Genomic DNA, 27,576 nt, shown 5'->3' on the forward strand with positions numbered 1-27,576 from the left:
GATAAGTAAAAAAAAAAAAAAAAAAAAGTTCTCTCAGTTGCTGTCAGATAAGAGGATTTTCCCAATGCTGGAGTGTATACGCAGCGTTCCGAAAAAGGACATTCAGGTAAGTCAATGTCCATTTTACAACTAAGTCAAGGTGGCAAACATTCAACATGTTGCCCTTCTCCTATTTTGTCAAGAACAACAACCTTGTGAAGTATGTTGGGCTGAGAGAGAGAGAGACCCTGCACGAATAAGGCTGTGATGTCTTCATCAGAAACCCCCGACCCCCAAATAGGCATGATGTAAAAATTAACAAGCCCAAGAATCAGTAAATAGGCACAAAGTCAACTGATTATCCCAGTGCTGTGGGATCTTTTATAAAAAAAAATGATGTTTTTCAATTGTCTGGGTAGAGAATTGGCGAATTTGGAGGCAGTATTTGAGCTTTGTTAATTTTTAATTTACAGTACTTTCTTTTTCTCATTATTTGTCTCCCCGTCTCTGATTTTTCTGAGAAAAGTTTATGAGACACACGTTTTTGCTTTTCACACAAAACAAAATAATTTTTTCCAGCTTTTTTTTTTTTTTTTTTTTTTTTTTGGTAGTTTCCTAATTCTCTTTTGGCAGATATTTAACTGTTGCCATCCAACAGTTTAGTAACTTCCAGCTTTCATAAGCAGCATTTTACATTTTGGTTGATCTCAATGTTTATAGCTGTAATATTCTTTTAATTAATGATCAATCATACAAGTCTTCAACAAGTGTTCTATCTAATTGTGTAGCTGGGAGCTTAATCAGTTAATAAAAACTTCCAGTGACCATTGCTGAAATCAGCAGCCTGAAGATAATATACTAGTACTTTGCATATAAGATTTACCATATAAAATTGGACATATACTACACTTAAAATTGTATTGAGGGTTGATTTTTGTTTTGTTTTTCAAAATCCTCTTAAAAGTATAGAGAAGTTGAATGGCCTGGCATAAATTTGAAACATTTACCAATTTTGATTTCTTTCATTTTTGCATTGAGAAAGTTATATATGCTGGTAGTGTTTTTTTAAAAAATAGTACAACAAAGGCTTAAGCCGTTGTACGGATAACATAATTTTGCCCCAATTATTTAGTACTCATCTCAAAAACAGGAATGATAACAATATTTTGATTAGCACTAGCAATGTAAAATAATGAGCAAGCTTGTGCTAATACTTATAATTTAGCAGCCCCTTGACAAAGGAAAGAGGAAAATAATGAATCATATTTTATGTCAGGGTTTTTTTTAAAAAAATTATACCCTTAAATAGAACTAGATTAGACAATGAAGCACACAGAACATGGATGGGGAGGCCTCCTGTCCTGTTTGCTGTGGTTCTGTTTAAGCCTCTTTTTCCCTCTGTTGTTTATCCCAGAAGGACATTGCAGCTGTGTAGAATTGAATAGAATAGAATAACAGAGTTGGAAGGGACCTTGGAGGTCTTCTAGTCCAACCCCCTGCTTAGGCAAGAAACCCAATATCACTTCAGACAAATGGTTATCCAACATCTTGTTAAAAACTTCCAGTGTTGGAGCATTCACAACTTCTGGAGGCAAGTTGTTCCACTGATTACCCTATTTTTTGGATTATTAAGACGCACCGGAGTATAAAATGCACCAAGATTTTAAATAGCAAAACAAGAAAAAAAAAGTTTTTTGCTCCGTGCATCCGGTTTTTGTCCTTCCCCAGCCCCCAGGAGCACTCTGCAGGCCCCCCAAGCCCTCTGCGCCCCCCATTTTTGCGAAAAATTGGCCTGTTTTTGGCAAAAATGGGACGCCCGGGGTGGGGTTTAGGGAGGCCAAAAATGGCTGGATTCGGTGTATAAGATGCACCAACGTCTCCACCTTCTTTTAGGGGGGAAAAATGTGCGTCTTATACTCTGAAAAGTACAGAAATTGCTCTAACAGTCAGGAAATTTCTCCTTAGCTCTAAATTGCTTCTCTCCTTGATTAGTTTCCACCCATTGCTTCTTCTCCTGCCCTCAGGTGCTTTGGAGAATAGCTATTGTTTGAAGGTGATTTGGGAATTATCTCTCAGTTGTCTTGAGTGAAATATCAGAACTGTAATCCTTAAAATTGGGTACTATCACTAGCCCTATTCAGGGATAGAGCATAGAGCTAGTCCTCGAGTTACAACAGTTGGTTTAGTGACCGTTCAAAGTTACAGTGGCACTGAAAAAAGTGACTTACGACTGTTTTTCAGTTACAACCGTTGCAACTTCCCCATGATCACGTGATCAAAATTCAGATCCTTGGCAACTGGTTCATGTTTTCGACAGCTGCAGAGTCCTGAGGTCATGTGATCCCCTTTTGCGACCTTCTGACAAGCAAAGTCAGGGAGCCAGATTCACTTAATAACAGGGTTACTAACCTATCAACTGCAGGGATTCACTGCACACCTGAGGCAGGAAAGGTCGTAAAATGGGGCAAAAGTCACTTAATAAATGTCTCTCTTAGCAATGTTAATGTTGGGCTCAACTGCAGCGGTGAAATCCAAATGTTTTTACTACTGGTTCTGTGGGCGTGGCTTGGTGGGCGTGGTATGGCTTGGTGGGCGTGGCAGGGGAAGGATACTTCAAAATCTCCATTCCACCCCACTCCAGGGGAAGGATACTGCAAAATCCCCATTCCCTCCCCACTCCTGGGGGAAGGATACTGCAAAATCTTCATTCCCACCCCACTCTGGGGTCAGCCAGAGGTGGTATTTGCTGGTTCTCCGAACTACTCAAAATTTCCGCTACCAGTTCTCCAGAACCTGTCAGAACCTGCTGGATTTCACCCCTGCTCAACTGTGGTCGTAAGTCGAGGACTACTTGTACAGTAATTGAGCCTGCCTGTTACTGTGGGAAATTGTGACAGTTGTGAATTTATGACTTTTTATGTGGCTGTTGTTCAACGCAATTGGACATCATGTTTCAGGCAAAGCTGTGTCCAACAGCCACATAAATTTGGAAGTAATGGCGTTAAAAATGGCAATAAAAGCACTCTTGTGGTGACCACAGGACACTGCAAATGGCTATAATGCTGTGTTGCTGAGCGTCCAAAATGCAGCCACATGACTGCGGAACTTTGGAATGCCCCGAAATGCCCCTTTTTTCAGGTAGGTCATAACTTTGAACATTTGCTAAGCAACTGGTCGTAAGTCCAGGACTACCGTACTACCGGTATCTGTATTGGAAGAATTTAAAGAATACCAAGTTGCACAATCTCTTACTATTCTGATGTCAGTCAGAATAAATGAGCAAATAGCTCTTTGGATCTATTGCTCTAGTCGTTAGATTATTATGGTATTGTATAGTAGGCAATTTCTGAAATGGTTGTGAGAAACTACATGGACATGTTCATGTAGTCAGCTCTGAATCAAGACTGATTGAAGGTAGCACCCAGAAACACAAAAGTTATATTAATATATGTACGTGTCTGAGGAGGAAATAACTACAAGTGTGAGATTTGATATTATCTAAGACAATCAGGACATCTTTAATGTCATATGAATTTCATAGTTAGTCTATTTGTTTTAGCATAAATCCTAAACTGTTTTTAGGGGGTTGCAGACTTAAGATACAGATCACATTTCAACAAAATACTTATTTTGAGCCCTTTTCTCTAGGAGGAATTGAGGGAAAAGAAGCTTTTCATACTTTTCCCTTCTCTTCTCTTTTTGCTCCCTGTTTGTGGAATTAACATAAGTAAGATTAGAGTAATTCTTGACACCCAAGTTAATTTATTTGCCTATTTATATGAGGAAAAATATGAGGAAATTTTGGATGTTTCCACTTGTGAGTTCCACAGAATGCTGAGGCATAGATACAATTACTGTAAACTTTGTGTAATGCTACTAACATTGATAAGGATGTTTTGTCCTGAGTGTAAACAGTTTCATTAGTCATATGGACTTTGTATATTTTTAGGCATAATTCTTTCAGTGACACAACAATAATGCATATCCATTGCTAGGAAGGCAGCTTATAGAGGGAAAGCAGACAACCATATTGTCTCTTTTTAACTGAAATGCAGGAGAGATTTCATTAGATATAATTTCATATAAGAAAAAATTAGTACAGTTGATAATCATGGTTTTCTAATTACTAAATGTGATCCTGCATCTCTTTAAGTGCAGTCATAAGTTTCTATTCTTTCTATTTTTCAAGAAAATTTTGGGATTTGTGAACTTAAAAGAAATATACATATTTTATAAATGTGAATGTTTTGTTTAGTTATATTAGTTTCAGATGCATTTTCCTTTATGTTGGCTAATCACCTCTCTGTTTCAGTAAGTCTAAATGTTTTGTTTACCTTAACTGATCACCAAACACTTGTTTTTGTTTTTGCAGCTGTAATTTTAAAAATACTTTTATGCAAGTTAAATACAAATGATTATGTTCCAGTTGCTTAAAACTCTGCTTTATTATCTTCTAGTTTTCAGTTTCTCTTACCTACGTTTCTCTTGCCTCTGTAATAGGTTCGATCCATGGATGAATTAAATCATGATTTTCAAGCACTTGCTTTGGAAGGAAGGGCGATGGGGGAGGTAAGTAGGTGGTTTTATTCTCTTGATCTTCCTCCAGTAAAGCCAATGCTCTTCCTTGCCTCCATATGACAAATGACCTGATTTAGGCTTCATTTTAGAGATGGAACTAGAGATGAAGCTCTTGCACTGCTTATAGGAATATTCTCTTTTGCCAGATTTTGTATTAGTAATACTTTATCGATTAGCCATTAGACCAAAGCAGAATAGAGAATATAAAACACAGAATAATAATTAAAATAAATTAAAAATAGAATAAAAGAAATAAGTACTACAAAAGAAAATGCAAATCAAATTTCCATGTCACCTTACAATTTACCTCAAATTAGAACCACGTATGCAGTTCTCAGCTGTACTGTTTTGTTCAAGTAAAAAGCCCTATTATATGTAATTTTGGGGTTCTGACTGCACATGAAACCTATTGTTTTAATCAGTGGTGAAATGCTACCGGTTCGCACCGGTTCAGGAGAACCGGTAGTGATAAAAACTACCGGTTTGAGCGAACCGGTAGTAAAAAAAAAGCTACCAATTCCTACCAACCAGTATTTCTGACGATCAGCTGGGCTGCGCGATTTAAAATCGCTAGAAAGCAGGAAATCCTGCTTTCTAGTGAATATAAATTGTGCGGCACAGATGATCCCCTCCCCCCTCGCTACTCTACTTACCTTCCCAAGCCTCCTTTTGGTGCGCACAGTGCGCATGCGTGGCCAGCGAACCGGTGGCAAACCGGTTCAGATTTCACCACTGGTTTTAATATAAGAATCCCAATAGGCCATTCATCTGACGTGCAGTCCAAGTTACTGATTTCTCTCTTTCTTATACTATTGACATTCAGATAAAATAGGTGTGATGTCTTCTGTCTCTGGGGCTCCTCAAATACAAGTACGTTCATTATAAGGGATTTGGTTAAGCCGTCCTTATTTAACGATTGTGTTCAGCTGCTCAAATCTTGCTTGAGTAAATAGCCCCCTAAGGTGTTTGACATTTCTGTACTTAAATACTTGGCAATTTGAAAGGTATGTTTATAGCGGCTCACCCATTTCAATGTGCCAGCCGTGCAAATGTTACATTTTTTTCCCCTTTCCGTAAAAGGACTGCATATTTACAAAACTACATTTATGACCTTATAGAATAGCTTTCCTATTTATTTTTAATTCTTCATAGTAGGTTGTGTGATGCTGTGAAGATATTGCTGGCTGTAAAACTAAATGATATTCTTTGTTGTTTGGTTTTGAATGCAGACAGAGGCATTAGTAAGTCCAACTTTATGACATAACCTGTTGTGAATGAACTTAGCCAGTTGTTTATAGTTTATTCAGTAAACTATAGTTAAGCAAATTGTACGTGTGCGTGAACTGTTAAACAATGATTAATGCCACTTTTCTATCCCAGTCTAGCCTGGGTTTCTTCTAATGTTTTAGACTAGGGGTTCCCCAACCCCCAGGCTGTGGACCTGTACCAATCTGTGTCCCGTTGTGAACTGGCCTGAGCAAGGGATGGGCGAGCATGCAAAACTTCATTTGCGCATGCACAAGAGCTATGGAACATGGTGGCTCAGTGGCTAAGACACTGAGCTTGTCGATCGGAAGGTCGGCAGTTCAGCAGTTCGAATCCCTAATGCCGCATAATGGGGTGAGCTCCTGTTAGTTGTCCCAGTTTCTGCCAACCTAGCAGTTCAAAAGCACATAAAAAACGCAAGTAGAAAAATAGGGACCAACTTTGGTGGGAAGGTAACAGCGTTCCGTGCGCCTTTAGCATTTGGTCATGACTATGGAGATGTCTTCGGACAGCGCTGGCTCTTCGGCTTTGAAATGGAGATGAGCATCGTCCCCTAGAGTCAGGAACGACTAGCACATATGTGTAAGGGGAACCTTTACCTTTACCTTTTTAAGAGCTAGGTTGTGCGAAACCCTCCCCTCTGTCACCACTTGCTGGTCCATGGAGTCGGAAAGATTGAGGATTGCTGTTTTAGACTGTAACCTCTGCCATCTCTGACTGTTGGTCCTGCTTTGAGGAGCTAATTAGAGTTTTAGTTCAAAATATTTGGAAGTAGCCAGATTGGGTAGGACTAGCTGTGTTCATGCATATATTCTTAATTCCAAGTATGAGTATTTTTAAAAAGGTGCCTTTTATCGTATCAAACCTGTTCAGCTCAGTATTATATACCTGAACCTAGTAGTGGCTTTTTCAGATATTAAGGGAATAGAAAAGAGGAAGGAATAGAAAAGAGAAAAGCCCCCCCCCTCCCTTTATTGTCTACTGGTTTGTTCATGTGTGAAATGAAAAAGTAAGAAATTGAACATGGATATATAGATGCCAGAAATATATATCACAGGATAGCTATTCCTTTCTAGATGAATGGTTTTGGAAAAAGAAGACTTTCTTATTTAAACCTTTCCTTTGAGTCCTCCTAAATCTCTTGTTGTTTTGCTGTGTGAAAAATTCAGCGGGCGTAAATCCTTGGAAAAGAGAATCAAGGCAGTGAGGAAGAGGGGTTTTATCATTAAGTGGTGCTATGGTTTGATCTAGTGTACAAATAATAATAAAGCAGGGATACAAATAAACAAACTAAATCCGTCATGGTTAACCTATGGCACACGTGCCAGACGTGGGACACAGAGTCCTCTCTGTGGGCACATGCGCTGTTGCCAGCTGTTCTTCTGGTTTCCGGCATGTATGCGCCGGCCAGCTGGTCTTTGTGGGCACTGGAGCGCTGGAAAACATCCCAAAAACGCCGTTTTTCAGGCTGGTTTTTGGCCTGAAAATGGTCCGAAAAACAGCCTGAAAAATGGCCCAAAACGGCCAAAAAACAAGCACGCACGCACTGGCCAGCTGGTCTTCAGATTTCCAGCGCTCAGGTGTGCGCACATGTACGCCAGTGGTGGGATTCAATTTTTTTTACTACCAGTTCTGTGGGCGTGGCTTGGGCGTGGCAGGGGAAGGATATTGTAAAATCTCCATTCCCTCCCCACTCCGGGGGAAGGTTACTGCAAAGTCCCCATTTCCTCCCCATCAGCTGGGATTCGGGAAGCAGAGAATAGATGGGGGAGGGGCCAGTCAGAGGTGGTATTTACTGGTTCTCTGAACTACTCAAAATTTCTGCTACCGTGTTCTGGTTTGGGCACTCGGCGTCGAAAAGGTTCACTATCACTGAACTAAATAGTGTCATTTGGTTTTATTATATGGAATAAAGCATGTTCATTGGAGTTATTAACAGAAGTTAACAGACTCCCTTATAGCAACCTCTCAAGGGAAACCAGCCAAAGTCCAGCTAAATCAGCTTTGAGTGCACTCTCCTCATGATTGCCACAGAGACTGTCAATATTACTTGAAATATCCACGATGCTCAGACCAGTTTTATGGGCAAAGTTGTGGCGTTGCAGCATCTCTGCAGGCACATGATGGTGACTTCCAATGCTCCCTTCCAGCTTCCCACAAGCAAAGTCAATAGGAAAGCTGGCAGGATGTCAGAGGTCGCTCCTGCTTCCACTAAATATTGACTTATCATTGAAGTTTGTTTGCCACTATAATTAGTTCTGTATTTATGGTCTACAGTATACCCTTCTTGGATGATCACAGGACGATCCAGCGTTGGGGTTAAAAAATATATATATGGTCAGCCTCAAATTCAGTATTCTGTTCATATCAAGACACCCTTATTTCAAAGGATAATCCCATTTTTATTTTTTAAATAACTTTAAAAAACTAATTTTTAAAATTTATATATGATTTGTTCCGCTAATAGCAGAATTAAACAAGTTTTTTCATAACCACTTTTTTTGAAGAGTATAACAGGCTTCAAGGATTTCCAAAGTTAGTAACTTCTAGCTACAGACCAGTGGTGGTATTCAGGTTCTATCAGGTTCCGGCAAACCGATAGTGGCGGCTACGGGAGACTCCACCCACCCGCCCGGATGTCATCACGTCCTCTTTTTGACGCTACATGAAATCCAAAGACAGCTGCTGTATACTAGGTAGAAAGTTGGCCAATAAATCTATTTGCTTTTGGATTCAACTGGATAAGGTAGACTTTTGATCAGTACAGTGTTAAGTGGAAGTCGGTTCAATCTGCTTCTCTGCAGACTTTATTTTTATTTATTCCTACTTTGTTTTTTTAAAGCAGTCTGGGCCATATTGGGAGACTGAATTAGGGAGAGGCTTCCTTATCCTAAGTAACAGATAAAGGATTGGCTTTCCTTTGAGGCATCTCCACCCAGACTCTTTATGTGCCTTGCCCTGTAAAAACAAAGTTAAATGCTGATAAGAGACAGTTATGCCTAGCACCAGCAGGTCTGACCTTCAGTCAGTTTCTGTAGTTTATGGCTGCATGATGAACTGTTCCTTAAGACATGGTAGAAGAAAAGGGCTTTTTGGGGGGGGGGCATGGAAGGCAGTTATCTTTCTTTCTCTGATAAAAGAATGTGTTCAAGAGTTTTCAAGTTACTAATTACTGAAGAAATTCCTCATCACAGGAGCCCTTATTACTCCCCCTCACCCCCCTCCCAAACATTTCTACTCACTCCACCTTAAAATCTGGTCATGTGGATCTCCAAGAAAATCTTTCCAATACGGGAAATGATGAGCACAGAATTTATTGTAATAATAAGGTCTGTTGTGAGGACTACTTGGTGAACTTGTGAAGGAAAATATATTAGGTTGCGTGGACTAAAATGATAACAGAGAAAGTTCTGAATGAAAGCAGAAGTCAGGTTTGCGTCAAGAATCAGCCAGAATATTGGAGAACACAGTTTATTTTTAGAAGTTAAATAGCCCTAATCTTAACTCTCCAATTTTGTTCCTCCTTTGCATGCAAACCAAAAATTAAATGCTCAGAAGGTAGTCCTACACATCTGGAAGTTGAAAAGCGTAAAATATCAACTGAATGGGATTTATGGCTTGTTGCTGTCAGAAATGCCATGATTCCTCAAACATGATCTTAATCATCATTCTGACTTGTAATTGGGCGCAAGGCTCATTTTTAATAGGTTTGGCAGTGACACGAGTCAGATGTACCAAGATAGGTACATATTAATCTATCTGCGGTAGAGTGCAGTTTATTCATGGCAACCCACAAATTTCCACAGTTTCAGTAGCAGTTTATTTAATTAAACCTTGGAATTTACCTTAGATGTCTCCTGGTTTTGAAACACTTTAATCCAGGGGTCTCCAACCTTGGCAACTTTAAGACTTGTGGACTTCAACTCCCAGAATTCCTCAGCCAGCAAAGCTGGGAGTTGAAGTCCACAAGTCTTAAAGTTGCCAAGGTTGGAGACCCCTGCTTTAATCAGTCAGAGGTTGTGGGTGATTGGTGACTTGGGCCAATCTAGTGGTGAGACCGTCCTACCCATTTGCAGTATTTGTGAAGATTCTACCCATATTTATTTTTCCAAGCATAAATTGTACAGGCAAAAATGGCGATGAAAAGCTGCCATATTTGTAGTTTGTTCAGGCATTTTACCAGTACAGAGAGAAAAATAATAGCCATTGCGAGTGTGTTTATTTTTTTCAGGCCATTTCCTCTTTGGTATTTGAAGTTTGGATTAATTAAATTTAATTAATCTGTTTGCATAGAAAGCCAAGAATCTGGAGTTATTAGCAATTTAGTAACTTCGTTCTTGCAAAAATTGTCTTAAGGTGAAGTCTTCAGTAAGTTCACTAAAACCACATTGTGCATTCTCCTATGAGAGTTAAGTTGGGTTTTTTTAACTGGAAAGCAGAGAGATTACAAAACGTTGAAGTATGGCACACTCTCTATTTGGTAGTCTGGTAATTCCATATCCTAAACAGCCTTAGGTTTTCATTATTGCAATTTTTTTTTTTATCTCATCTGGTCATCTGTGTCTGCTAACTTCCCTCATGTTGCTGGAGCTATTTTCCTGTGCGCTGCTCCCACTATCCATGGATGGGAGTTAATGCTTCAGCCTTTGGCAAACAACTGAGTGTTCCTTTAAGACAAAAAGACCTTCCCCAGGGACTTCCCCTTTTCCCCTTGTCTAGCCACACCCCCAGTCCCATGATCCCCAGTCTGAGCGCAGTTGTTTGGCAACGCTGAAGTGTTCTCCGGGAGCTCCTGCCTTAAGGTATTGGTCTCCCCTTATTCTTGTGGTTTTTTTCTTTGAGTTTTCTTTCACCCTTCCTCAGGGGCGTTTAGGATTTTATTTTATTTTTGAGTATCCTTTCCCTCGGGGTTTTCATTTTATTTTAAAATAGAGTTTTTGGTTGGTCCCTTGTACATTATCTTCGCTGGAGCGCCGCTCGCTGCAGCGCTAATCAGCTGGGCGCCGGATCGGAAAGCCGAGCCGCCCACGCCGCTCATTTACACACGGCGCCAAATTTAAACTTGCTTCAAGCCCCAGCCTCACCAGAAGCAAGCAGCAGCCGCGCGGGGCATAAAGAAGGAAGAGCGGCTCGGATTCACGCCGCTCGAGCTGAACGGGGCAGCGTGCAGCCGTGGTCCGCCCGGCTAGCCCTGCCAGCCGCCGCCGCGCTACAGGAAGCCGATCCCAGCGCAAACAGGCACGGCAGCTGGCTGGACCCTCGGGCCTCCAGCATAAGACCGTAGCCGGCGGAGGGCACCCAAGCCAGCACCACGTGGCGCCCGCCATCTTGGATTCCACGCGGGCCGCCATTTTGGGTGCAGAGGCCCCCACCGACTCCTAGAGGCTCTTCTACGCCCTCCCTCTAGGGCGGTACCCAAAAAAAAAAAAAAAAATTAAATAAAAAGGGGTTAGCTGGTGAGACCTTCGGGCTTTCAGCTGCCACCTCCCCATCTAAGGGCAGAGCGGGTGAGCCTCACCAGTACCATCACCTGGCGTGGAGATTGCGGGCACAAACAGAGAGGGGTGGCCTTGCTTCCAACAAATGGCCATGTCTGACTCCCCCTTCTCCTCGGATCCAGAACTGGAGTTAAGCCCGCCTCGCAAGGGGGCTAAGTCTTCCAAGAAGAGTGCCCGGAAGCGGTCTGAAGGTACCGACCGCAGTTCCAAATCTGGAAAGGGGCTGACTTTCCAAGATAAGGACGCCCAAAGACGCCATCTGGCGCTAGAGCGGCAGTGTGCTAAAGCTCAGAGAGCATTGGAATTGTCACCCAACAAGGGGCCAGGCCCAGAGAGCACAGCGGCTCCCACACCCAGAGAGGCAGATCCAGCACCGGTCACCTGGACGGAGTTGGCCCAGTCCCCAGTAACTCCGAACATAATGGAGAGAGGGACCCAACAGGATGGAACCCCCACCCCTGCACGGAGCGGGCCAGCACCTTTCTCCCCGGCAGGGCCGTCCCGGGGCCCAGGCCCGGGCACAGGAGCGCAAGGGGCACCGCCACCGCCCACGCAGTTGGATTTCCAAGCCATGTTCTCCACGGCATTGTCATCCTTCCTAGCTGCCAGTTGGCAGCAGGCGGTACCTCCCCCGCAACCAGCACAGGTCCAGGGACCACACCAACAGGTCCAGAACAAGACCCGCGCCCCCGCAGCACCGGAGTCTTCCTCTGAGGAGTCAGACCAAGCAGATGAGGCCCCTGAGGACGTCGAGTTCTCAGAAGACGAAGGACTGAACCCAGACACACCAGTATTTTCTGGGCTCTTTCGACCGTCACTGTTTAGGTCACTCCTCCACAAGGCGAGACTCACAACTAACCTGGGTGTACCGGGGGACGTAGAACCAACCCCGTCCTCTACAGCGGGACCACACGATGCCCTCTTCAAGTCGTCTAAACAGGAGAAGGAATACATCCCCTGTCCCCAACTATTTACTGACGTAATACAAAACGCCTGGGGGCAACCAGCTTCTCAAACTACACCGAGCAGCCTAGACAAGAAACTTTATTGCTCGGCTCCTGAACTAGAGGACCTACTACTCCTCCCGACGGTGGACCAACCGGTTGCAGCACTCTCATCCCCATCACTAGTTTCCTCAGAGGCACTGGATGGGCTCAAGGCGGAGGAGAAGAGGACGGAGTGGGCCTTCCGTAAAGCACATCAGGCAGTGGCCTGGGCGATCAGAACATCCACAGCCACGTCCTTCTTCAATAGAGCAGCCCTCATCTGGCTACGCCAGATGCAAGAGAGACTCCCTTCAGACGACACCAGGCTGCACCAAGACATCAATAAGATTATAGCAGCCACCGAATACGCATCAGATGCCTCCCTGAACTCGGCAAAGTTCGCTTCGAGGGCTCTGGCCTCCACCGTTACGGCTAGGAGGCTGTTCTGGCTCCGCCCATGGAAGGCGGACCTCAAAGCCAAATGGAAGCTGGCCGCAGCTCCCTACAAGGCTCCTAACCTATTTGGAGCTGCTCTGGATCCTGTCCTAATTGAGGATAAGGACAAGAGAAAGATATTGCCATCGTCCTACCGCCGCCACGAGCGGAGATACTCACCTTATCCAGTCCAACAGCCCTTTCGCCCCGGCGCAGGGCCCAGGGGGTCCTTCTCACAACGCTCCAATTACCTGGGAGGCGACAGATCACATGACAGACAACACTTCCGAGACCGGGGCAGGAATCAACAATCCAGAAGACCCTTCCGGGGGGCAGGCTTCAAATCCACCAGAAGAGGCAAGTGACTCCAGGACCGAGGGGCCCATAGGGGGAAGACTGCTCCTCTTCCACCAGCAATGGGCCCGGTCGACATCGGACTCGTGGGTAAGGCGCACCACCTCATTTGGACTATCAATAGAATTTGCAGGTACGCCGCCACAGCGTTTCGTGCGGTGCCCTGTCCCACAGTCCCCCGAGCTGCGAGCCCTGATGGTACAAGAACTGACCCACCTTCAGGAGGTCAGAGCTATAGAGATAGTACCACCAGCCCACCGGGGCTCCGGGTTCTACTCCAGCCTATTCCTTGTCCCCAAGAACTCGGGGGGATGGAGAGCCATCTTGAACCTAAAAAGACTGAATCTGTCGGTGCGATACCACAGGTTCAAAATGCACTCACTGCAGTCAATCCTAACGGGGGTGAGACGGGGGGACCTCCTCCAGTCAGTCGATCTTCGGGAGGCCTACCTTCACGTACCCATTCACCCCGACCACAGACAGTTCCTGAGGTTCGAGTACGGCGGGCAGCACTTCCAGTATCGGGCTATGCCCTTCGGACTGTCGTCGGCACCCCGCACCTTCACCAAACTGGTGGCGGTGGTGGCAGCCAAGCTCCGGGCCATCCCGGTCCGGGTCCTCTGCTACTTAGACGACATTCTGATACTCTCGTCAACTCACAACCAGGCAGTCAGGGACCGACACCTAGTTCTAGAGACGTTCCAAACCCACGGATTCACAATCAACCTCGAGAAAAGCCAACTTTACCCATCCACTCGAATCCTGCACCTAGGAGCAGTGATAGATGCCACCAGAGGCCAGGTCTTCCTGTCGCCGGACAGGGTCCAGAATCTCCAACAACTGGCCCTCCGAATCCGGACAGGGAGGAGAGTCTCCCTCTTACAACTGTCATGCCTGCTGGGGAAGATGGTTTCCTGTTTCGGCATCGTTCCGTGGGCACGCAAACACTCGAGGGCCCTCCAGTGGTTCCTGCTCCCCTTTCAACGCTCGGGGAGGGCAAACTCGAAGCGCAAGGTCACCCTCACCCCCAAGGTCAGACGCTCCCTCAAATGGTGGACTTCCAGAGCACTCTCCAAGGGGACAGAGTTCCTAGACCCGGACAGACTGATCCTCACCACGGATGCAAGCCTGCGAGGGTGGGGAGCACACCTGCACAACGGGGTGGCACAGGGCCAGTGGTCCAGGGCCGAACAGCACAACAGCATCAACCTGCTCGAACTCCGGGCGATCAGATTAGCATTGCGCCACTTCCAGGCCACGGTGCAAGGCCGGCACGTGCTGGTCCTGACGGACAACATCTCGGCCAAGGCGCACGTGAACAGAGAGGGAGGCACGAAATCCCGCTCCCTGATGCTGGAATCAGAGGCCCTATTCGAGTGGGCGGAGAAACACCTGCTTTCGATCAAGGCAGACCACATTTCAGGGTCGGCCAATGTAAGAGCAGGTTGGCTCAGTCGAACAACGATAGATCAGGCGGAATGGCAACTCCACCCCCGCCTCTTCAACAAGCTCACCGCCAGGTTCGGGATGCCAGTGTTGGACCTGTTTGCCTCTCCAACCAACGCCCAGCTCCCCCGGTTCGTGTCACGCTACCCGACGCCACAAGCAGAGGACCACGACGCTCTACACTGCAGGTGGCCAGCGGGCCTCCTCTACGCGTTCCCGCCAATCCCGTTGATCCCACGCCTGGTGCGAAAATTGCTGGCAGAGAGGGCCAATCTACTCCTGGTGGCCCCAAACTGGCCCCGAAGGCCGTGGTTCGCCGACCTGATGGCCCTGTCGGTGGAACAACCGTGGGTGATCCCACCACATCAGGTGGTACTGTGCCAGGGCGAGGTCAACCATCCAGATCCTCAGTGGCTTCAATTAGCCGTCTGGCACTTGAGTGGGTCATCCTGAAAAAGGACAACTTACCTGATAGCGTCGTCAGCACCATTCAGGCAGCCAGACGCCCGTCAACAACTCGTATTTACGAGGCGACATGGAGGGCTTTCTGCAGCTGGAGTTCCGGTCACCACGTGGACCCCACCTCAGCATCAGTTCAGGACATTCTAAGTTTCCTACAGGCCGGGTTAGACAAAGGGCTGGCCCCAGCTACACTAAGGCGTCAGACGGCAGCTCTATCAACCGTCATATCCTGTGCACCTTACCAGACTCTATCACACCACCCGCGTATCAGAGGGTTCCTCCACGGGGCTACGAACCTCCACCCGCCGACGGTGCACCGTTACCCAACCTGGGACCTGTCCCTAGTCTTACAGGCCCTAACGGGCCCTCCCTTCGAACCTCTGGCTTCCGTCAACTTCAAACACTTGACCCTCAAGGTGACCTTTCTACTAGCAATCACCTCAGCGAGGCGAGTCTCAGAGCTAGCAGCTCTGTCCATCCGTAGGGACCTCTGCATCTTTAGAGAGTCCTCGGTGGTCCTCCGTCTAGACCCGACTTTCATCCCAAAAGTGAACTCCTGGTTCCACCGGGCACAGGAACTTACCCTGCCGGACTTCTGCCCGGCGCCAAAGGACCACAGGGAGAGAAGGTGGCATACCCTGGATGTCCGTCGAGCGATCCGGACGTACATAAACAGGACGGCGCCCTTCCGACGCACTGAAGCGCTCCTGGTCTCATTCAACCCGGCCTCCATGGGCCAGAAGATCTCGTCCCCCACGGTCAGCAGATGGATCAGAGCCTGCATTACCTTGGCCTATGACGTAAGCTCCAAGCCGCTACCGCACAACATTCTTCCCCATTCCACTAGAAGTGCGGCCACGTCCGCAGCCTGGGCTACACAGGCTTCAGTAGTGGATATCTGCAGAGCGGCAACCTGGTCCTCATTGTCACCCTTCATCCGGCACTACAAGATAGATGCTTATGATTCAGCCGAGGCGGCATTCGGCCGCCGGGTGCTTCAACGTGTTGTGACCGGAGAGGACTCTGCAGGCAGTCAGCCCCCGCCCTAGGGGTTTAAGCTTGGGTATATCCCATCCATGGATAGTGGGAGCAGCGCACAGGAAAATGGACGTTGTCTTACCTGAACGTCCCTTTTCTGGGCGCTGCGTACACTATCCATTCCCGCCCGTATCTATGGGCTGCCTGCCCGACGGTAGAGGGTTGGTTTCCGTTATGCAGTTAACCACGTTGTTTTAGTTTAGTTAATAAAGTTATGTGTGTTACTTCACCACTAGTTGTCGTTGAGCCTTTTTTACGCCACATCTTCGCTCAGACTGGGGATCATGGGACTGGGGGTGTGGCTAGACAAGGGGAAAAGGGGAAGTCCCTGGGGAAGGTCTTTTTGTCTTAAAGGAACACTCAGTTGTTTGCCAAAGGCTGAAGCATTAACTCCCATCCATGGATAGTGTACGCAGCGCCCAGAAAAGGGACGTTCAGGTAAGACAACGTCCATTTTGGCTTCATATGACTGGCATTCAAAGAACTGAGATTGCTGTTAGTGTAAATCGTGGTGCTATCCACACAAATAAATTGTATGATTGAATACAGATGGTCCTCGTTTAACAACCACTTGTTCAACAACCATTTGAATTTACGACAGTATTGAATGTGGAGGCTTATAATCGGTCCTTGTAGTTACAAGTATTGCAGCATCCTCTTGATCACATGATTGTGATTTGGGCACTTGGCTAACTCGCTTGAAAGTAGAACAGTTGCAGGTTTTAGTGCCTTGGTCATGTGATTGCCATTTTCAACCTTCACTGCCAGCTTGTACAACCAAAATCAATTGGGAAGACAGCGGAAGCTTGCAAACAGCAATCAGGTGATGTGACCATGCTGGGATTCGCTTAATGATAGCCACTGGGATTGTCCAGTGTTATGTCTAGTGATGGAGTTTCCAATCTCAATCACGGTTGTTAAGCAAGGACTACCTACAGTCTAAGCCAGTGATGGCTAACCTTTTTGCCATCGCGTGCCAGGAGCGAGGGTGGGGGTCGTGCGCGTGTGTGTCCGCACCCATAATTCTATGTGCCCTGCCCCCACGCATGTGTGCGTGACCCCCCTCTCGCCCTCCCTGTTCCTGGCAAGCAATGGCACTGTAGGCTTGTTTTTTGCTCTCCCCAGCCTCCAGAGCATTTTTTGGAGTCTGGGGAGGGCAAAAATGACCTTCTCCATTCCCCCGGAGGCCCTCCAGAGGCCAGAAATGGCCCATTTGCCAACTTCCAGTGGGACCAGAGGTCCCATTTTTTGATGTCCCCAGCCTCCAGAGCCTTTCTAGGAGTCTGGGGAGGGTGAAACACCTCCCCCCCGGAAGCCAGAAACGGCCCATTTGTCAACTTCTGGTGTGGGACCAGAAGTTGGCAAATGGGCCTTTTTCAGGCTGTGGGGAAGGCCGTTTTCGCCCTCCCCAGACTCCTAGAAAGGCTCTGGAGGCTGGGGAGAGAGAAAAACGGGCCTCCTTCCCCCTCCCTGAGGTCCTCCAGAGGCAGGAAATAGCCTGTTTCCCTACTTCTGTTAGGCCCAGAAGGCCCGAAAATCAGTGCGCGCGCCAGAGCTGAGCTTGCATGCCCACCAATATGGCTAGGCGTGCCACAGGTTTGCCATCAGGGTCTAAGCCCTGTCTCTAGAGAGGAACTTGCAGGTGTCAATTCTGTTTTATGCTATACGCTTCTGTGTCTCAAAAATTAGTCTAACTAATGTTAACTTCATTTCTACTTTGCTTCTTTGTCACTATTATTGGACTTTTTAAAAAATGTAGGTGGGACAGTGTGAAACGGTATGCAAACTATATTAAAAATTGAGCCAAAAGCATCCTGAGATTCGGGGTGTTGCCCTCATCAATAAAGTTGAGGACATATTTTATTCCTTAGGCTGAAAGTGAGGGTAAACACTCAGCTTCCTTGTATATAAAAACTATTATCAAAATAAATAAGAAATGGTGGAAAGAAGAAAAACAGGGGTCTTGGCTCTTTTTATAAGTATATGAATATTTCACAAATAAATACAAGTATAAATACAACTATTTATTAATTTATAAACACAAATATATAAATACAAGTAAATTGTAAGCTTAAAGAGCTATACTAACAATATCTTCATTTAGAACTGAGAATCCAAAAGATCTGAAGGATTGTATTATAGAGCTTTAATTGGCTGGCTTGGTTTCTTCACATGCAGGTGAATAAATGAAGCTTTGATGTTGACCTTTGTAAGATCCTAAATATTAATAACAATAAAGCAAGTTTACTTAATGAGAACATTTGAGAACACAATAGGGCAAAAAGAATAGACATTTTATCTGGATTACAAGTCAAAGCTGTTTTTCTGTTTGCCAAACAAACTGTCTCTCTCAAAAGATTATAAGAATGGGATTTACCATCAGCAAGCTTCATTTACAAACTATTCTGGCAAGTCTGTGTAAAACATTTTAACTATAGTCTTCATTAATATAACTGGTAAAGTGTAAAACTCTTGGGACAAAGATCCTTCTTTGCACAGGAATAAGCATCCAGGCACCAAGAACCATATAAGTGAAACTTCTTGGTCCTCTGAAGAAGACTATAAAGCAGGGGTGTCAAACTCAAGGCCCACTGGCCGGATCCGGCCTGCGTGGTGCTTAGATCTGGCCCGCGTGGCCACCCTTGAAACAGTGAAGGACCAGTCCACGGTGCCTCTGCTAGCAAAAACGGAGCTCAGGAGGGCTGCGGGCGGCCCTCCCGAGCTCCGTTTTCGCTGGCAAAGGGTTGCAGGAGGCCATTGCAGCCAAAAATGGAGCTTGGGAGCCCGTTTTCTCTGGCAGATCACTTGGACCACCACAGGCACCCCTGACACGAGTGACGTCAAGCTGCGCCCCCACCCCCCCCCAAGGTCAAACATAACCCTGATGCAGCCCTCAATGAAATCGAGTTTGATACCCCTGCTACAGGGGTTCTATTGGTAAATTGGAATAGGATAGTGATCGTTTTCTTTTATTTTAAAAAGGGTGTTTATGAAAAAAAAGTATTTAATGAATGGTGGCTTTAAATAAATCTACAGTTTAAAATGAAAAAGTGATCTCATCAACTGAAATCTACTAACCAACCAGGAAAAAACCATAAAATTGGTAGTAATAAGTCCTGTTTCTCATAATCATGTAGACTTATCCCCAAGGCAATTTGATCTAGCGGTTAAGGCACCAGTCTAGAAAGCAGGAGACTGTGGTCTCATCCCGCCTTAGGCATGAAAGCCGGTTGAGTGACTTTGGGCCAGTCACTCTCTCTCAGCCCAACCCAACCTACCTGATGAGGTTGTTATTGTGGGGAAAATAGGAGGAGGAAGGAGCATTAAGTAGGTTTGCCACTTTGAGTTACTTGCAAAAATAAAAAAGACAGGATTAGAAAATCTAAAGAAAACATTTAAAAAATCCATACACCTACGTTCACTGAAGAATAAAATATTAACTTGCTGAATGTGTATATTAGAATGTTTTCTTTGTTCAGCTTCAGATTTTAAACTTTGACTGATACTTAAATTACATTTCATAAATGTATAATTTATGCTGATACTCGGTAAAAGACACTGCTCATACATCTGAATTGCTACATAATCCCTGAATACTTGGCTTTCAGTATCACCATAGTATGCTATTCCATCCCTCACTCTGTCCCACCAAATTCTTAGATCAATGTTACTTAACCTCGGTGGCTTAGAGGTGTGAAGACTTCAACTCCCAGAATTCCCCAGCCAGCCTACTGGGAAAACATTCTATGGTGGTTACTCCTGTTTAGGAGGACCAGCATTAGATAGGACTGGTGTGTCTGTGTGCCAGGGAGGTAGAGTAGTGAGTCTTCATTACCGTAGTCATCAGTCCTTCTAAAGCACATTCATGCGGTATTATTGCACCCATAACAGGGACCCTGAATAACAAGAATAAGGTCCCAAAAAGCTCAGTGAAGCCCCAGGTTTTGCAAAATGTAAAAAAATACAAAAAGCTTAAGAAAGAAACTAAAGCAAAAACAAGACATGCCATGTGGACTTGTGCCTTGTACCTCCATAATGCTAAATAATGGGAGGGGAAAGATGGAAGGTTTATGGGATAAATGGACTGGCCAATCATGAAATGTCACATGGTTGGCCAACCTCCTGAATGGGAAGGCTCCACAATATAATATTATATGCCATGTTTAATTACTTACAAAATTTCAAATAAGCGACAGGAATGGTTTCCATATTCTCTTAGTTTCTCAGTCCCTAGAATGTGAGAAATTCGTTGGGTTCATAATGCACAAACTACGCATTGAGTCAAAGTTTGTTTTAGTCCTGTTTCCTTGGATGAATCCTAACAACGAAGTTGATATATTGCATTGCTCCAAAACACAGATTCATGCGTCACAGTAATCCTAAATAGGTAAGGTTCATTGCACTCTTCATTCCATTCTTCCACCTTGATTTAATATGCTAACAGGTCTGAAATAAAATAATATAGTTTCATGTCAGTTACTAGGAATGAGAGCTTTTGTGGTTTATTGTAAGCTGCTAAACCATGTTTGTCAAACTCAATTTCACTGAGGGCCGCATCAGGATTGTGTTTGACGTCGGAGGGGGTGGATGGGTGGCCAGCTCAATGTCACTCATGTCAGGGGCGCCTTTGGTGGCCCGAGCGCTTTGCCAGTGAAAACGGACTCCCAAGCTTCGTTTCCAGCTGCTGTGGCCTCCTGAAACCCTCTGCCAGGGAAAACAGAGCCCGAGAGGGCCGTGTGTAGTCCTCCTGAGCTCCATTTTTGCTAGCAGAGGCACTTCAGGCAGGTTGTTCGCTATTTCCAGGGCCAGATCTAAGCACCCCGCAGGCCAGATCCGCCCCCCCTCCCACGTTTCCCCCCCCCTTCCCCCCCCCGGCCTTGAGTTTGACATCCCTGTGCTAAATGGGGAATTGAATGTGGCCAGGGAGTAAGAGAAAGAAGGCAGCTGTCAGGGTTGGTGAGATATTGAGAAATTCCATGTTGCTTTAAACTTTACCGTTTCCTGCATCATGGCTGTGTTTGGCCTTTTAATTGTTCATTCCAATACGAGTACGTAGTTATATAATCATGTCATTAATATATGTAAATACTGGCACGTAAACATGACTCTTTGGACTCAAATTACTTGTATATCCTTATGAGGAATTCTGCCATACTGCTATTGGTAGATTTATTTATAAGTTTCCTTTTAGAAAGCATTTCCTCACTGCACCATAACTGTTTTTGTTATTGTTGTTGTTGTTGTTGAAGAGTTTCCTAATTGCACCTCTCTCCCCTACTTTTCAACTTTGTTCCACCCAGCTCTGCCTTACTTTATTATTGCCTAATTAAAGCCTATCAGTCATCGAAACTTTTGCAAAAGGTGAAGCAAAAGATTTTGCCAGATCTGCTGTGCCCTGACCTAGACCTGCCCCACAAAATGAATTATTTTGGTGATTTATTGGACATGTTGCTCAAGAGTGTCTGCCTTCTCTTTGCAATCCAAAGGAGTATTGCTGCCCCCTTCCTTGTAGGAAGGGAATAGTAGAGGTAGTCCTCAACTTACGCCCACCGTTGAGCCCAAAATATATGTTGTTTAAGACATTTGTTAAGTGAGTTTTAAGACCTTTCTTGCCACAGTTGTTAAGCAAAGCCCAGCAGTTGTTAAATTAGTAACAACAACAATGGCTTCCCCATTGACTTCATTTGGCAGAAGGTTGCAGAAGGAGATCACGTGACACTGCAACTGTCATCAGTGTGAGCCAATTGCCAAGCATCTCAATTTTGATCACGTGATCAACGGGGATGTGGCAATGGTCATCAATGTGAAAGATGGTCATGTGGCTTTTTCCAGTACCGTTGTATCTTTGAACGGTCACTAAGCGAACTCTTATCAGTTGAGGACTACCTGTAATGATGGGTTTTTTTTCCTGTTTAAAATTAGGTCTTCCTAATTTTAGGATGACTCTTCCAACCCCCCCCCCCTTTACCTTGCTTTGAAATACCGAATGGCAGATATACCTGACCCCCATACCCTCCAGTTGTGTTGAGAGGGCAACTTCAGAAGTCCCAACAAGCACACTTTTCTGGGAAGAAGTTGTAGTCCTAACATACTTAGGAAATCTGCTCTAAGTGTTAGTTACATGAGGAAGAGCAACAGAGAGATGAGAACTAGCTATTATTTTAAAGCTTCTATCTTTCTCCTAGTGTCCCATGTCCTTTTTAACATAACAATATTTCTGCTTTTCCTTTACAGCAGCTTTTGCCAGGGAAAAAATTTTGGGAATCTGACGATTCAAGCAAAGATGGACCAAAAGGAATATTTTTGGGTGATCAGTGGAGAGACAGCGCTTGGGGGACATCAGGTATTTTGAAATTACCGTGATTGTAAATAATTCTGGACAATCTGTGCTATTTCTCTTTTACAACTAGTCTTCTTTTCCTCTTGTTTCCTTAAAATATTGTAGAAGGTTTAGTTAAAAGTATTTTAAAATGGTCCATAACATCCAATTATTGTAAAACTAAGTATAATTTTATTGGTTAGGGGAATAATACAGGATAGTGAATTATCTTGGGTACACTTTTTAAGGAAGTGGAAAAGAAAGTCGGGGCCGACTGTGGCCATTGAGGGATGGCATTAATTTCTTTGTGCTGTTAAAAGACTAAAATTCCTTAAAGGCAGATTGAAAAAAAACCTTTGTACATGGGGTGATATTTTTATCTGGAATGCATTTCAAAGATTACATTGCACCACCTTGGAACAGTATATTGCTTCCAGTTTATTTCAGCCACAATTCAGAGTGCTGGTTGTGACTCTGAAAGCCCTAAATAATTTATGACTAGGATATCTGAAACAGCCTGTTCTTTTATTTGAGGCTGATGATCATTTAACATCAATGCTAGAGGCCCTCAAGAGCCAAGGTTGATGGAGAGCCAAGGTTGATGGGTACTGTTGATAGCAGCACCTGGCTCTGGAACACTCTGCCAAGAGGGAAAAGTTTAGCTCCTTCCCATCTCTGCTTTAAATAAACAGTAAATCTTTTCCTGTATTATTTTACATGAAACAGATGTGGAATGTTTGTCATAGATGAATATTAGTGTTGCTCTCAACTTTTTACTCTATAGGACAATGTCTCCCTGTCCTTAGGTTTCATGCTAAATTTTAGTAAGTAGTTTTAATTGAACATTTATCCTTAGTGACTTTTAGAAGAAAAAAGGTGAAATTGATAAAATTATTTTTTTTTAAAAAAAAAACAAGTTTTATTAAAAAATTTTCCTTTTACATACATATTTTATGAACAGAGTATTGATCGGGTCACATCTTATACAATTTATAGCATAATTATATATATTTTATAATCTATTCCAATCTTCTTTTTGATTTTTCCAAATACAATTTACATATTTCAGTTTCTGTCATAATATCCTTTTTTCTCTACTTTTTTATTTTATCTTGATCTCTTCTTAATACATAGTGTATAAACAATATTACCATCCGCCCTTCACGTCCCAATTCTTAACATAACTTCAATTAATTATCTTACTTATAAACAGCATACTTCATCCTGTTCAATTTTTATATTAAAACCCTTTAACTTAAACAATATCACCTCCATCCTTAATTCCTGATTTCTTATTGTAACATTAATTATTTATCTTATTTCATCACTTACAACACTTCATTTAGAATCCCCATCACAATTTCAATTCTTTTCATAAATGGACCGAAATTGATAAAATTAATGAGTAGACAATGGGGCATGCAGAATAAGATGGGAAATAATCATATGTTGCAGACCCCAAATATTTTGCTGGTAATAAATTTCCCTTTTGAGAAATTGCGACTATTGTGGTTATTTTTGTTGCAGATCATTCTGTTTCCCAACCAATCATGGTTCAGAGAAGACCTGGTCAAGGTTTTCACGTGAATAATGAAGTTAATTCAGTGCTGTCTCCACGATCGGAAAGTGGTGGGCTTGGCGTTAGCATGGTAGAATATGTGTTGAGTTCATCCCCTGGGGACTCCTGTCTCAGAAAAGGAGGATTTGTAAGTAATACTGTGGCCTTTCTATTTCTGAACCACAGTTATCTATTTGGGATGTGCTTGATCCAGTGTCACTGTATTTGGAACAGGGTGGATTTAAAACATGATTTAAATCACTAGTAAAAAGGCTTGATTTAAATCAACTCGATTTAAATCGTAATTTTTAAAAAGCAACTGTCATCTCTGTCCCACAGCGGCTCCTCCTCTGACCCACTGTTGACTCACTGACAGTCCCATTCACTTTAATGTGGGACTGCTGATGATGTGGCAGTGATACAACAAAGTGAGGGACGTAGCAGGCAGCAGGTGAGTGGATGCCTGTTAACAGGCGCTGCCATGATGGATCTGAAATGACAGGTGCTCTTTAAACGTAAGGACTCATTATTGCTGGTAGTTAGAATCTGTAATATTATTTGCAAACAAAATGATGGTTTCCTATTTAGCTTGCAGAGCTTGGATTTATTGAATGAGTTTACCAAAAATATAAATATTTGGTAGATTTGCAGAATATACAGCCTCATGCTATATACCAGTAACTAAGCCCCATTTCATGCTGAATAAACTAAATTATTAATGTATCTTAAATAGAAAAATATCTTTAGATAGATTTGTACTCCAAAAGCATTTTATTTAAAAAAAAATCAATAACAAAAATCCGATTTAAATTTAAAAAATCCAATTTAAATTTAAAAAACCATTTTTTATTTTTTTTTTAAAAAAATAATTTTTTTAAATTGAATTTTTTAAAAAAAAATATTTATTTTTTTTAAATCAATTTTTATCCACCCTGATTTGGAACAATTTTGAGTTGATCATCGTCTTAATACCCCCCATAATTCTGTTCACATAAGGTAAAATTAAATAGAACTGAATTAAAACGGTGGTTAAACTTTTAAATGCTATGCAAATTATTGACGTAGAATTTTTTCCAAATTGTTAACAATTGAATTTTCTAATACGGTTTATGGAGAATTTAACAACCCTCTGTGCTTTACCCAGGGGCCAAGGGATGCAGAGAATGATGACAATGATAAAGGAGACAAGAAAAATAAGGGTACATTTGATGGCGATAAATTAGGTGATTTGAAGGAAGAGGGAGACGTAATGGACAAGGCTAATGGTTTGCCTGTGCAAAATGGAATCGATGCGGATGCAAAAGATTTTAGGTACATAAGTTTCCATATGTGATTTTGCGCTGGGCAGGACAGCAGTTCATCATGACAAATCATAGTTAATATTCTCTGAGGAGAAAGGAACCTCTGATTTCTGTACTCTTTTCTTCTGCCAAGACATATTCCAGCCTAATTTGCTTGGTTCTTGGCTGGTTACTCATCATACAAGGAATTTGTGGATTAGAATAAATTCTAATCAGTTGTTAAGCAAACTGGTTACAAGATCTGGCTTTTTGGCTGGCTTTATCAGAAAATGGAAGTTTACATAGCTGTCCAGAGTTGTTTCATGTGAGATGGGCAGCCATATAAATGTGATCAATAAATAAAAATCCTAATTTAAAGTTGTTTTCATTGATGAACAGCAAACCAGGAAAAAGAACTGGAGTGCTTCTCCCAATTCCTTCTTCCAGAAGGAGAGGGTACGTATGCACATAGTTCAGTGTTACATAGAAACGTAGCCAAATATGTCCAGTTTGAGGAAAGTTTGTATTGTATTACAAAATTACTAGAGGGTGTAATGGCTCAGCAAGTAAAAGACGCTGAGCTTGTCAGCTGGAAAGCTGAATGCCCAGGTTTGAGACGCGAACTGTGTTGCAACAAGAGCGAGCTCCCGTTACTTGGCCCATTTCCCGCCCACCTAGCACTTTGAAAGCAGGCAAATGCGAGTAGATAAATAAGTACCACTTTGGTGGGAAAATAATGGCGTTCCATCTGCCACAGCATGTAGTCGTGCTGGCCACATGACCATGAAATACCATACAAAAATACCATACATTTGGTTCTGGGAGGCCTGCTAGCACCAAAATGGGGGTTGTTTACGCATGCGTGGGGGGGAGCGTGGGGGGGTTGCGTCCATGCACAGGAGGTGGGGCCTGCAGGGGGCATTGCATTATGGGTGTCGGCATGTGTGTGTGCGTTGTTGCACGCGCACTTTTGCCTCCCAAGGGAAAAAAAGTTCGCCATCACTGGTTTAGTAGAAGGGGCCAGGTAGGTTTTTCCCTTGTAAGCTAGGATTGAGAATACTGGCAATTGTGGTTCTTAGGCTGTTCTTTCCTTTGTTCTCTTGGGAGATCACACAGCAGCAGGCTGCATCATTGGATCGTTAATTGAGCAAGATAATTTTAAAAGATCTTATTACATTGCCTTCAGGTTTTATTGTGACTAATAAAATTATCCTGGGAGAGAATTCCAATATGGTATCACGTCTGAGTTAAAGACGTTTGTAATACGAAAGAAGAGAAGCCATTTCAGAGGATAACAGAGCTTAAAGACAGAGCGTTGTAACACATAAGTGCACATGTTCCTATGGAGCTCTAATTAAATTAAGTGTATAAGGAAATATGTAGGACCAAACTGAAAACACCCCTTTCCCTTTCTTTTTCAGCAGGACACCAGGAAACTGCCAGAACTCTGCCAATGATGTGGATCTTTTAGGGCCAAACCAGAATGGATCAGAGAGCTTAGCCCAGTTAGCTAATACTAATGGTGCCAAGCCCGTGGAGGATTTCTCTAACATGGAGTCCCAGAGTGTTCCTCTGGATCCCATGGAGCATGTTGGCATGGAGCCACTTCAGTTTGATTACTCTGGCACCCAAGTACCTGTGGATTCTGCTGCAGCAACTGTGGGCTTATTTGATTACAACTCACAACAACAGGTAGGTAGTACTACTACATTTATCGACCCAGATGCCTTTTTCAACCTCCCCACCTTACTTCAGTGGATTTGCACATATACACACAATCCCCATTTAGTGGAAATAGCTCGGTGTACTCATGACTATGATGATTTTTTTTGGGGGGGGGGATGTGGATTAAACAGTTGGGTTTCCCTAACCTTTTTTCTTCCATACGTTTTTCTTCTACTCTGGACACCTGCATTTCAGGCCTGTCTGCTGCTGCTGCTATAAAGATGAGATATGAAATATCTATCCTATAAAACAGAGAGGGAGGGAGAGAGGAAGAGAGAGAGGGTGGAAATAATATATAGGTTATAAGCATTTGGGGTATGGAATTAATTTAAGAAATGGGCGTCAACACTGTTTTATAGCCAAAAAAAATAACCTTAGTGAATACTTACTTTAAAATAAATAAATAAATAAATAAATAAATAAATAAATAAATAATAAATAAATAAATAAATAAATAAATAAATAAATAAATAAATAAATAAATAAATAAATAAATAAATAAATAAATAATTTTATTTCTATACCGCCCTTCTCCCGAAGGACTCAGGGCGGTGTACAGCCTATTAAAAAACACAAAGACAAACATCAGTTAAAAATAATTAAAATTATTACATAATTCGGCTGAAATTTAAAATCCCAAAAATTTAAAACC

At 43.4% G+C, this 27,576-nt stretch overlaps 1 protein-coding gene across 10 annotated transcripts in view; it reads left to right on the plus strand.

Annotated features, from left to right (window-relative positions):
- PUM1 (pumilio RNA binding family member 1) overlaps positions 1-27,576 on the plus strand; it is a 71,364-nt gene that overhangs the window by 19,733 nt on the left and 24,055 nt on the right. For 3 of the 10 annotated variants that reach the window (XM_070950090.1, XM_070950094.1, XM_070950095.1), the window contains exons 3-8: positions 4,480-4,548; positions 22,277-22,385; positions 23,889-24,067; positions 25,064-25,230; positions 25,599-25,655; positions 26,621-26,891. In XM_070950090.1, the coding sequence (XP_070806191.1) occupies positions 4,480-4,548; positions 22,277-22,385; positions 23,889-24,067; positions 25,064-25,230; positions 25,599-25,655; positions 26,621-26,891 (852 nt within the window). The remainder of the gene's footprint in view (positions 1-4,479; positions 4,549-22,276; positions 22,386-23,888; positions 24,068-25,063; positions 25,231-25,598; positions 25,656-26,620; positions 26,892-27,576) is intronic. The other 7 variants (XM_070950096.1, XM_070950099.1, XM_070950100.1 and 4 more) reach the window with 5 other exon arrangements.

Source organism: Pituophis catenifer, unplaced genomic scaffold (assembly GCF_029215685.1).
Source record: "Pituophis catenifer annectens isolate HBS135680 unplaced genomic scaffold, rPitCat1.0.hap2 SCAF_9, whole genome shotgun sequence".
NCBI classification, from domain to species: Eukaryota; Metazoa; Chordata; class Lepidosauria; order Squamata; family Colubridae; genus Pituophis; species Pituophis catenifer.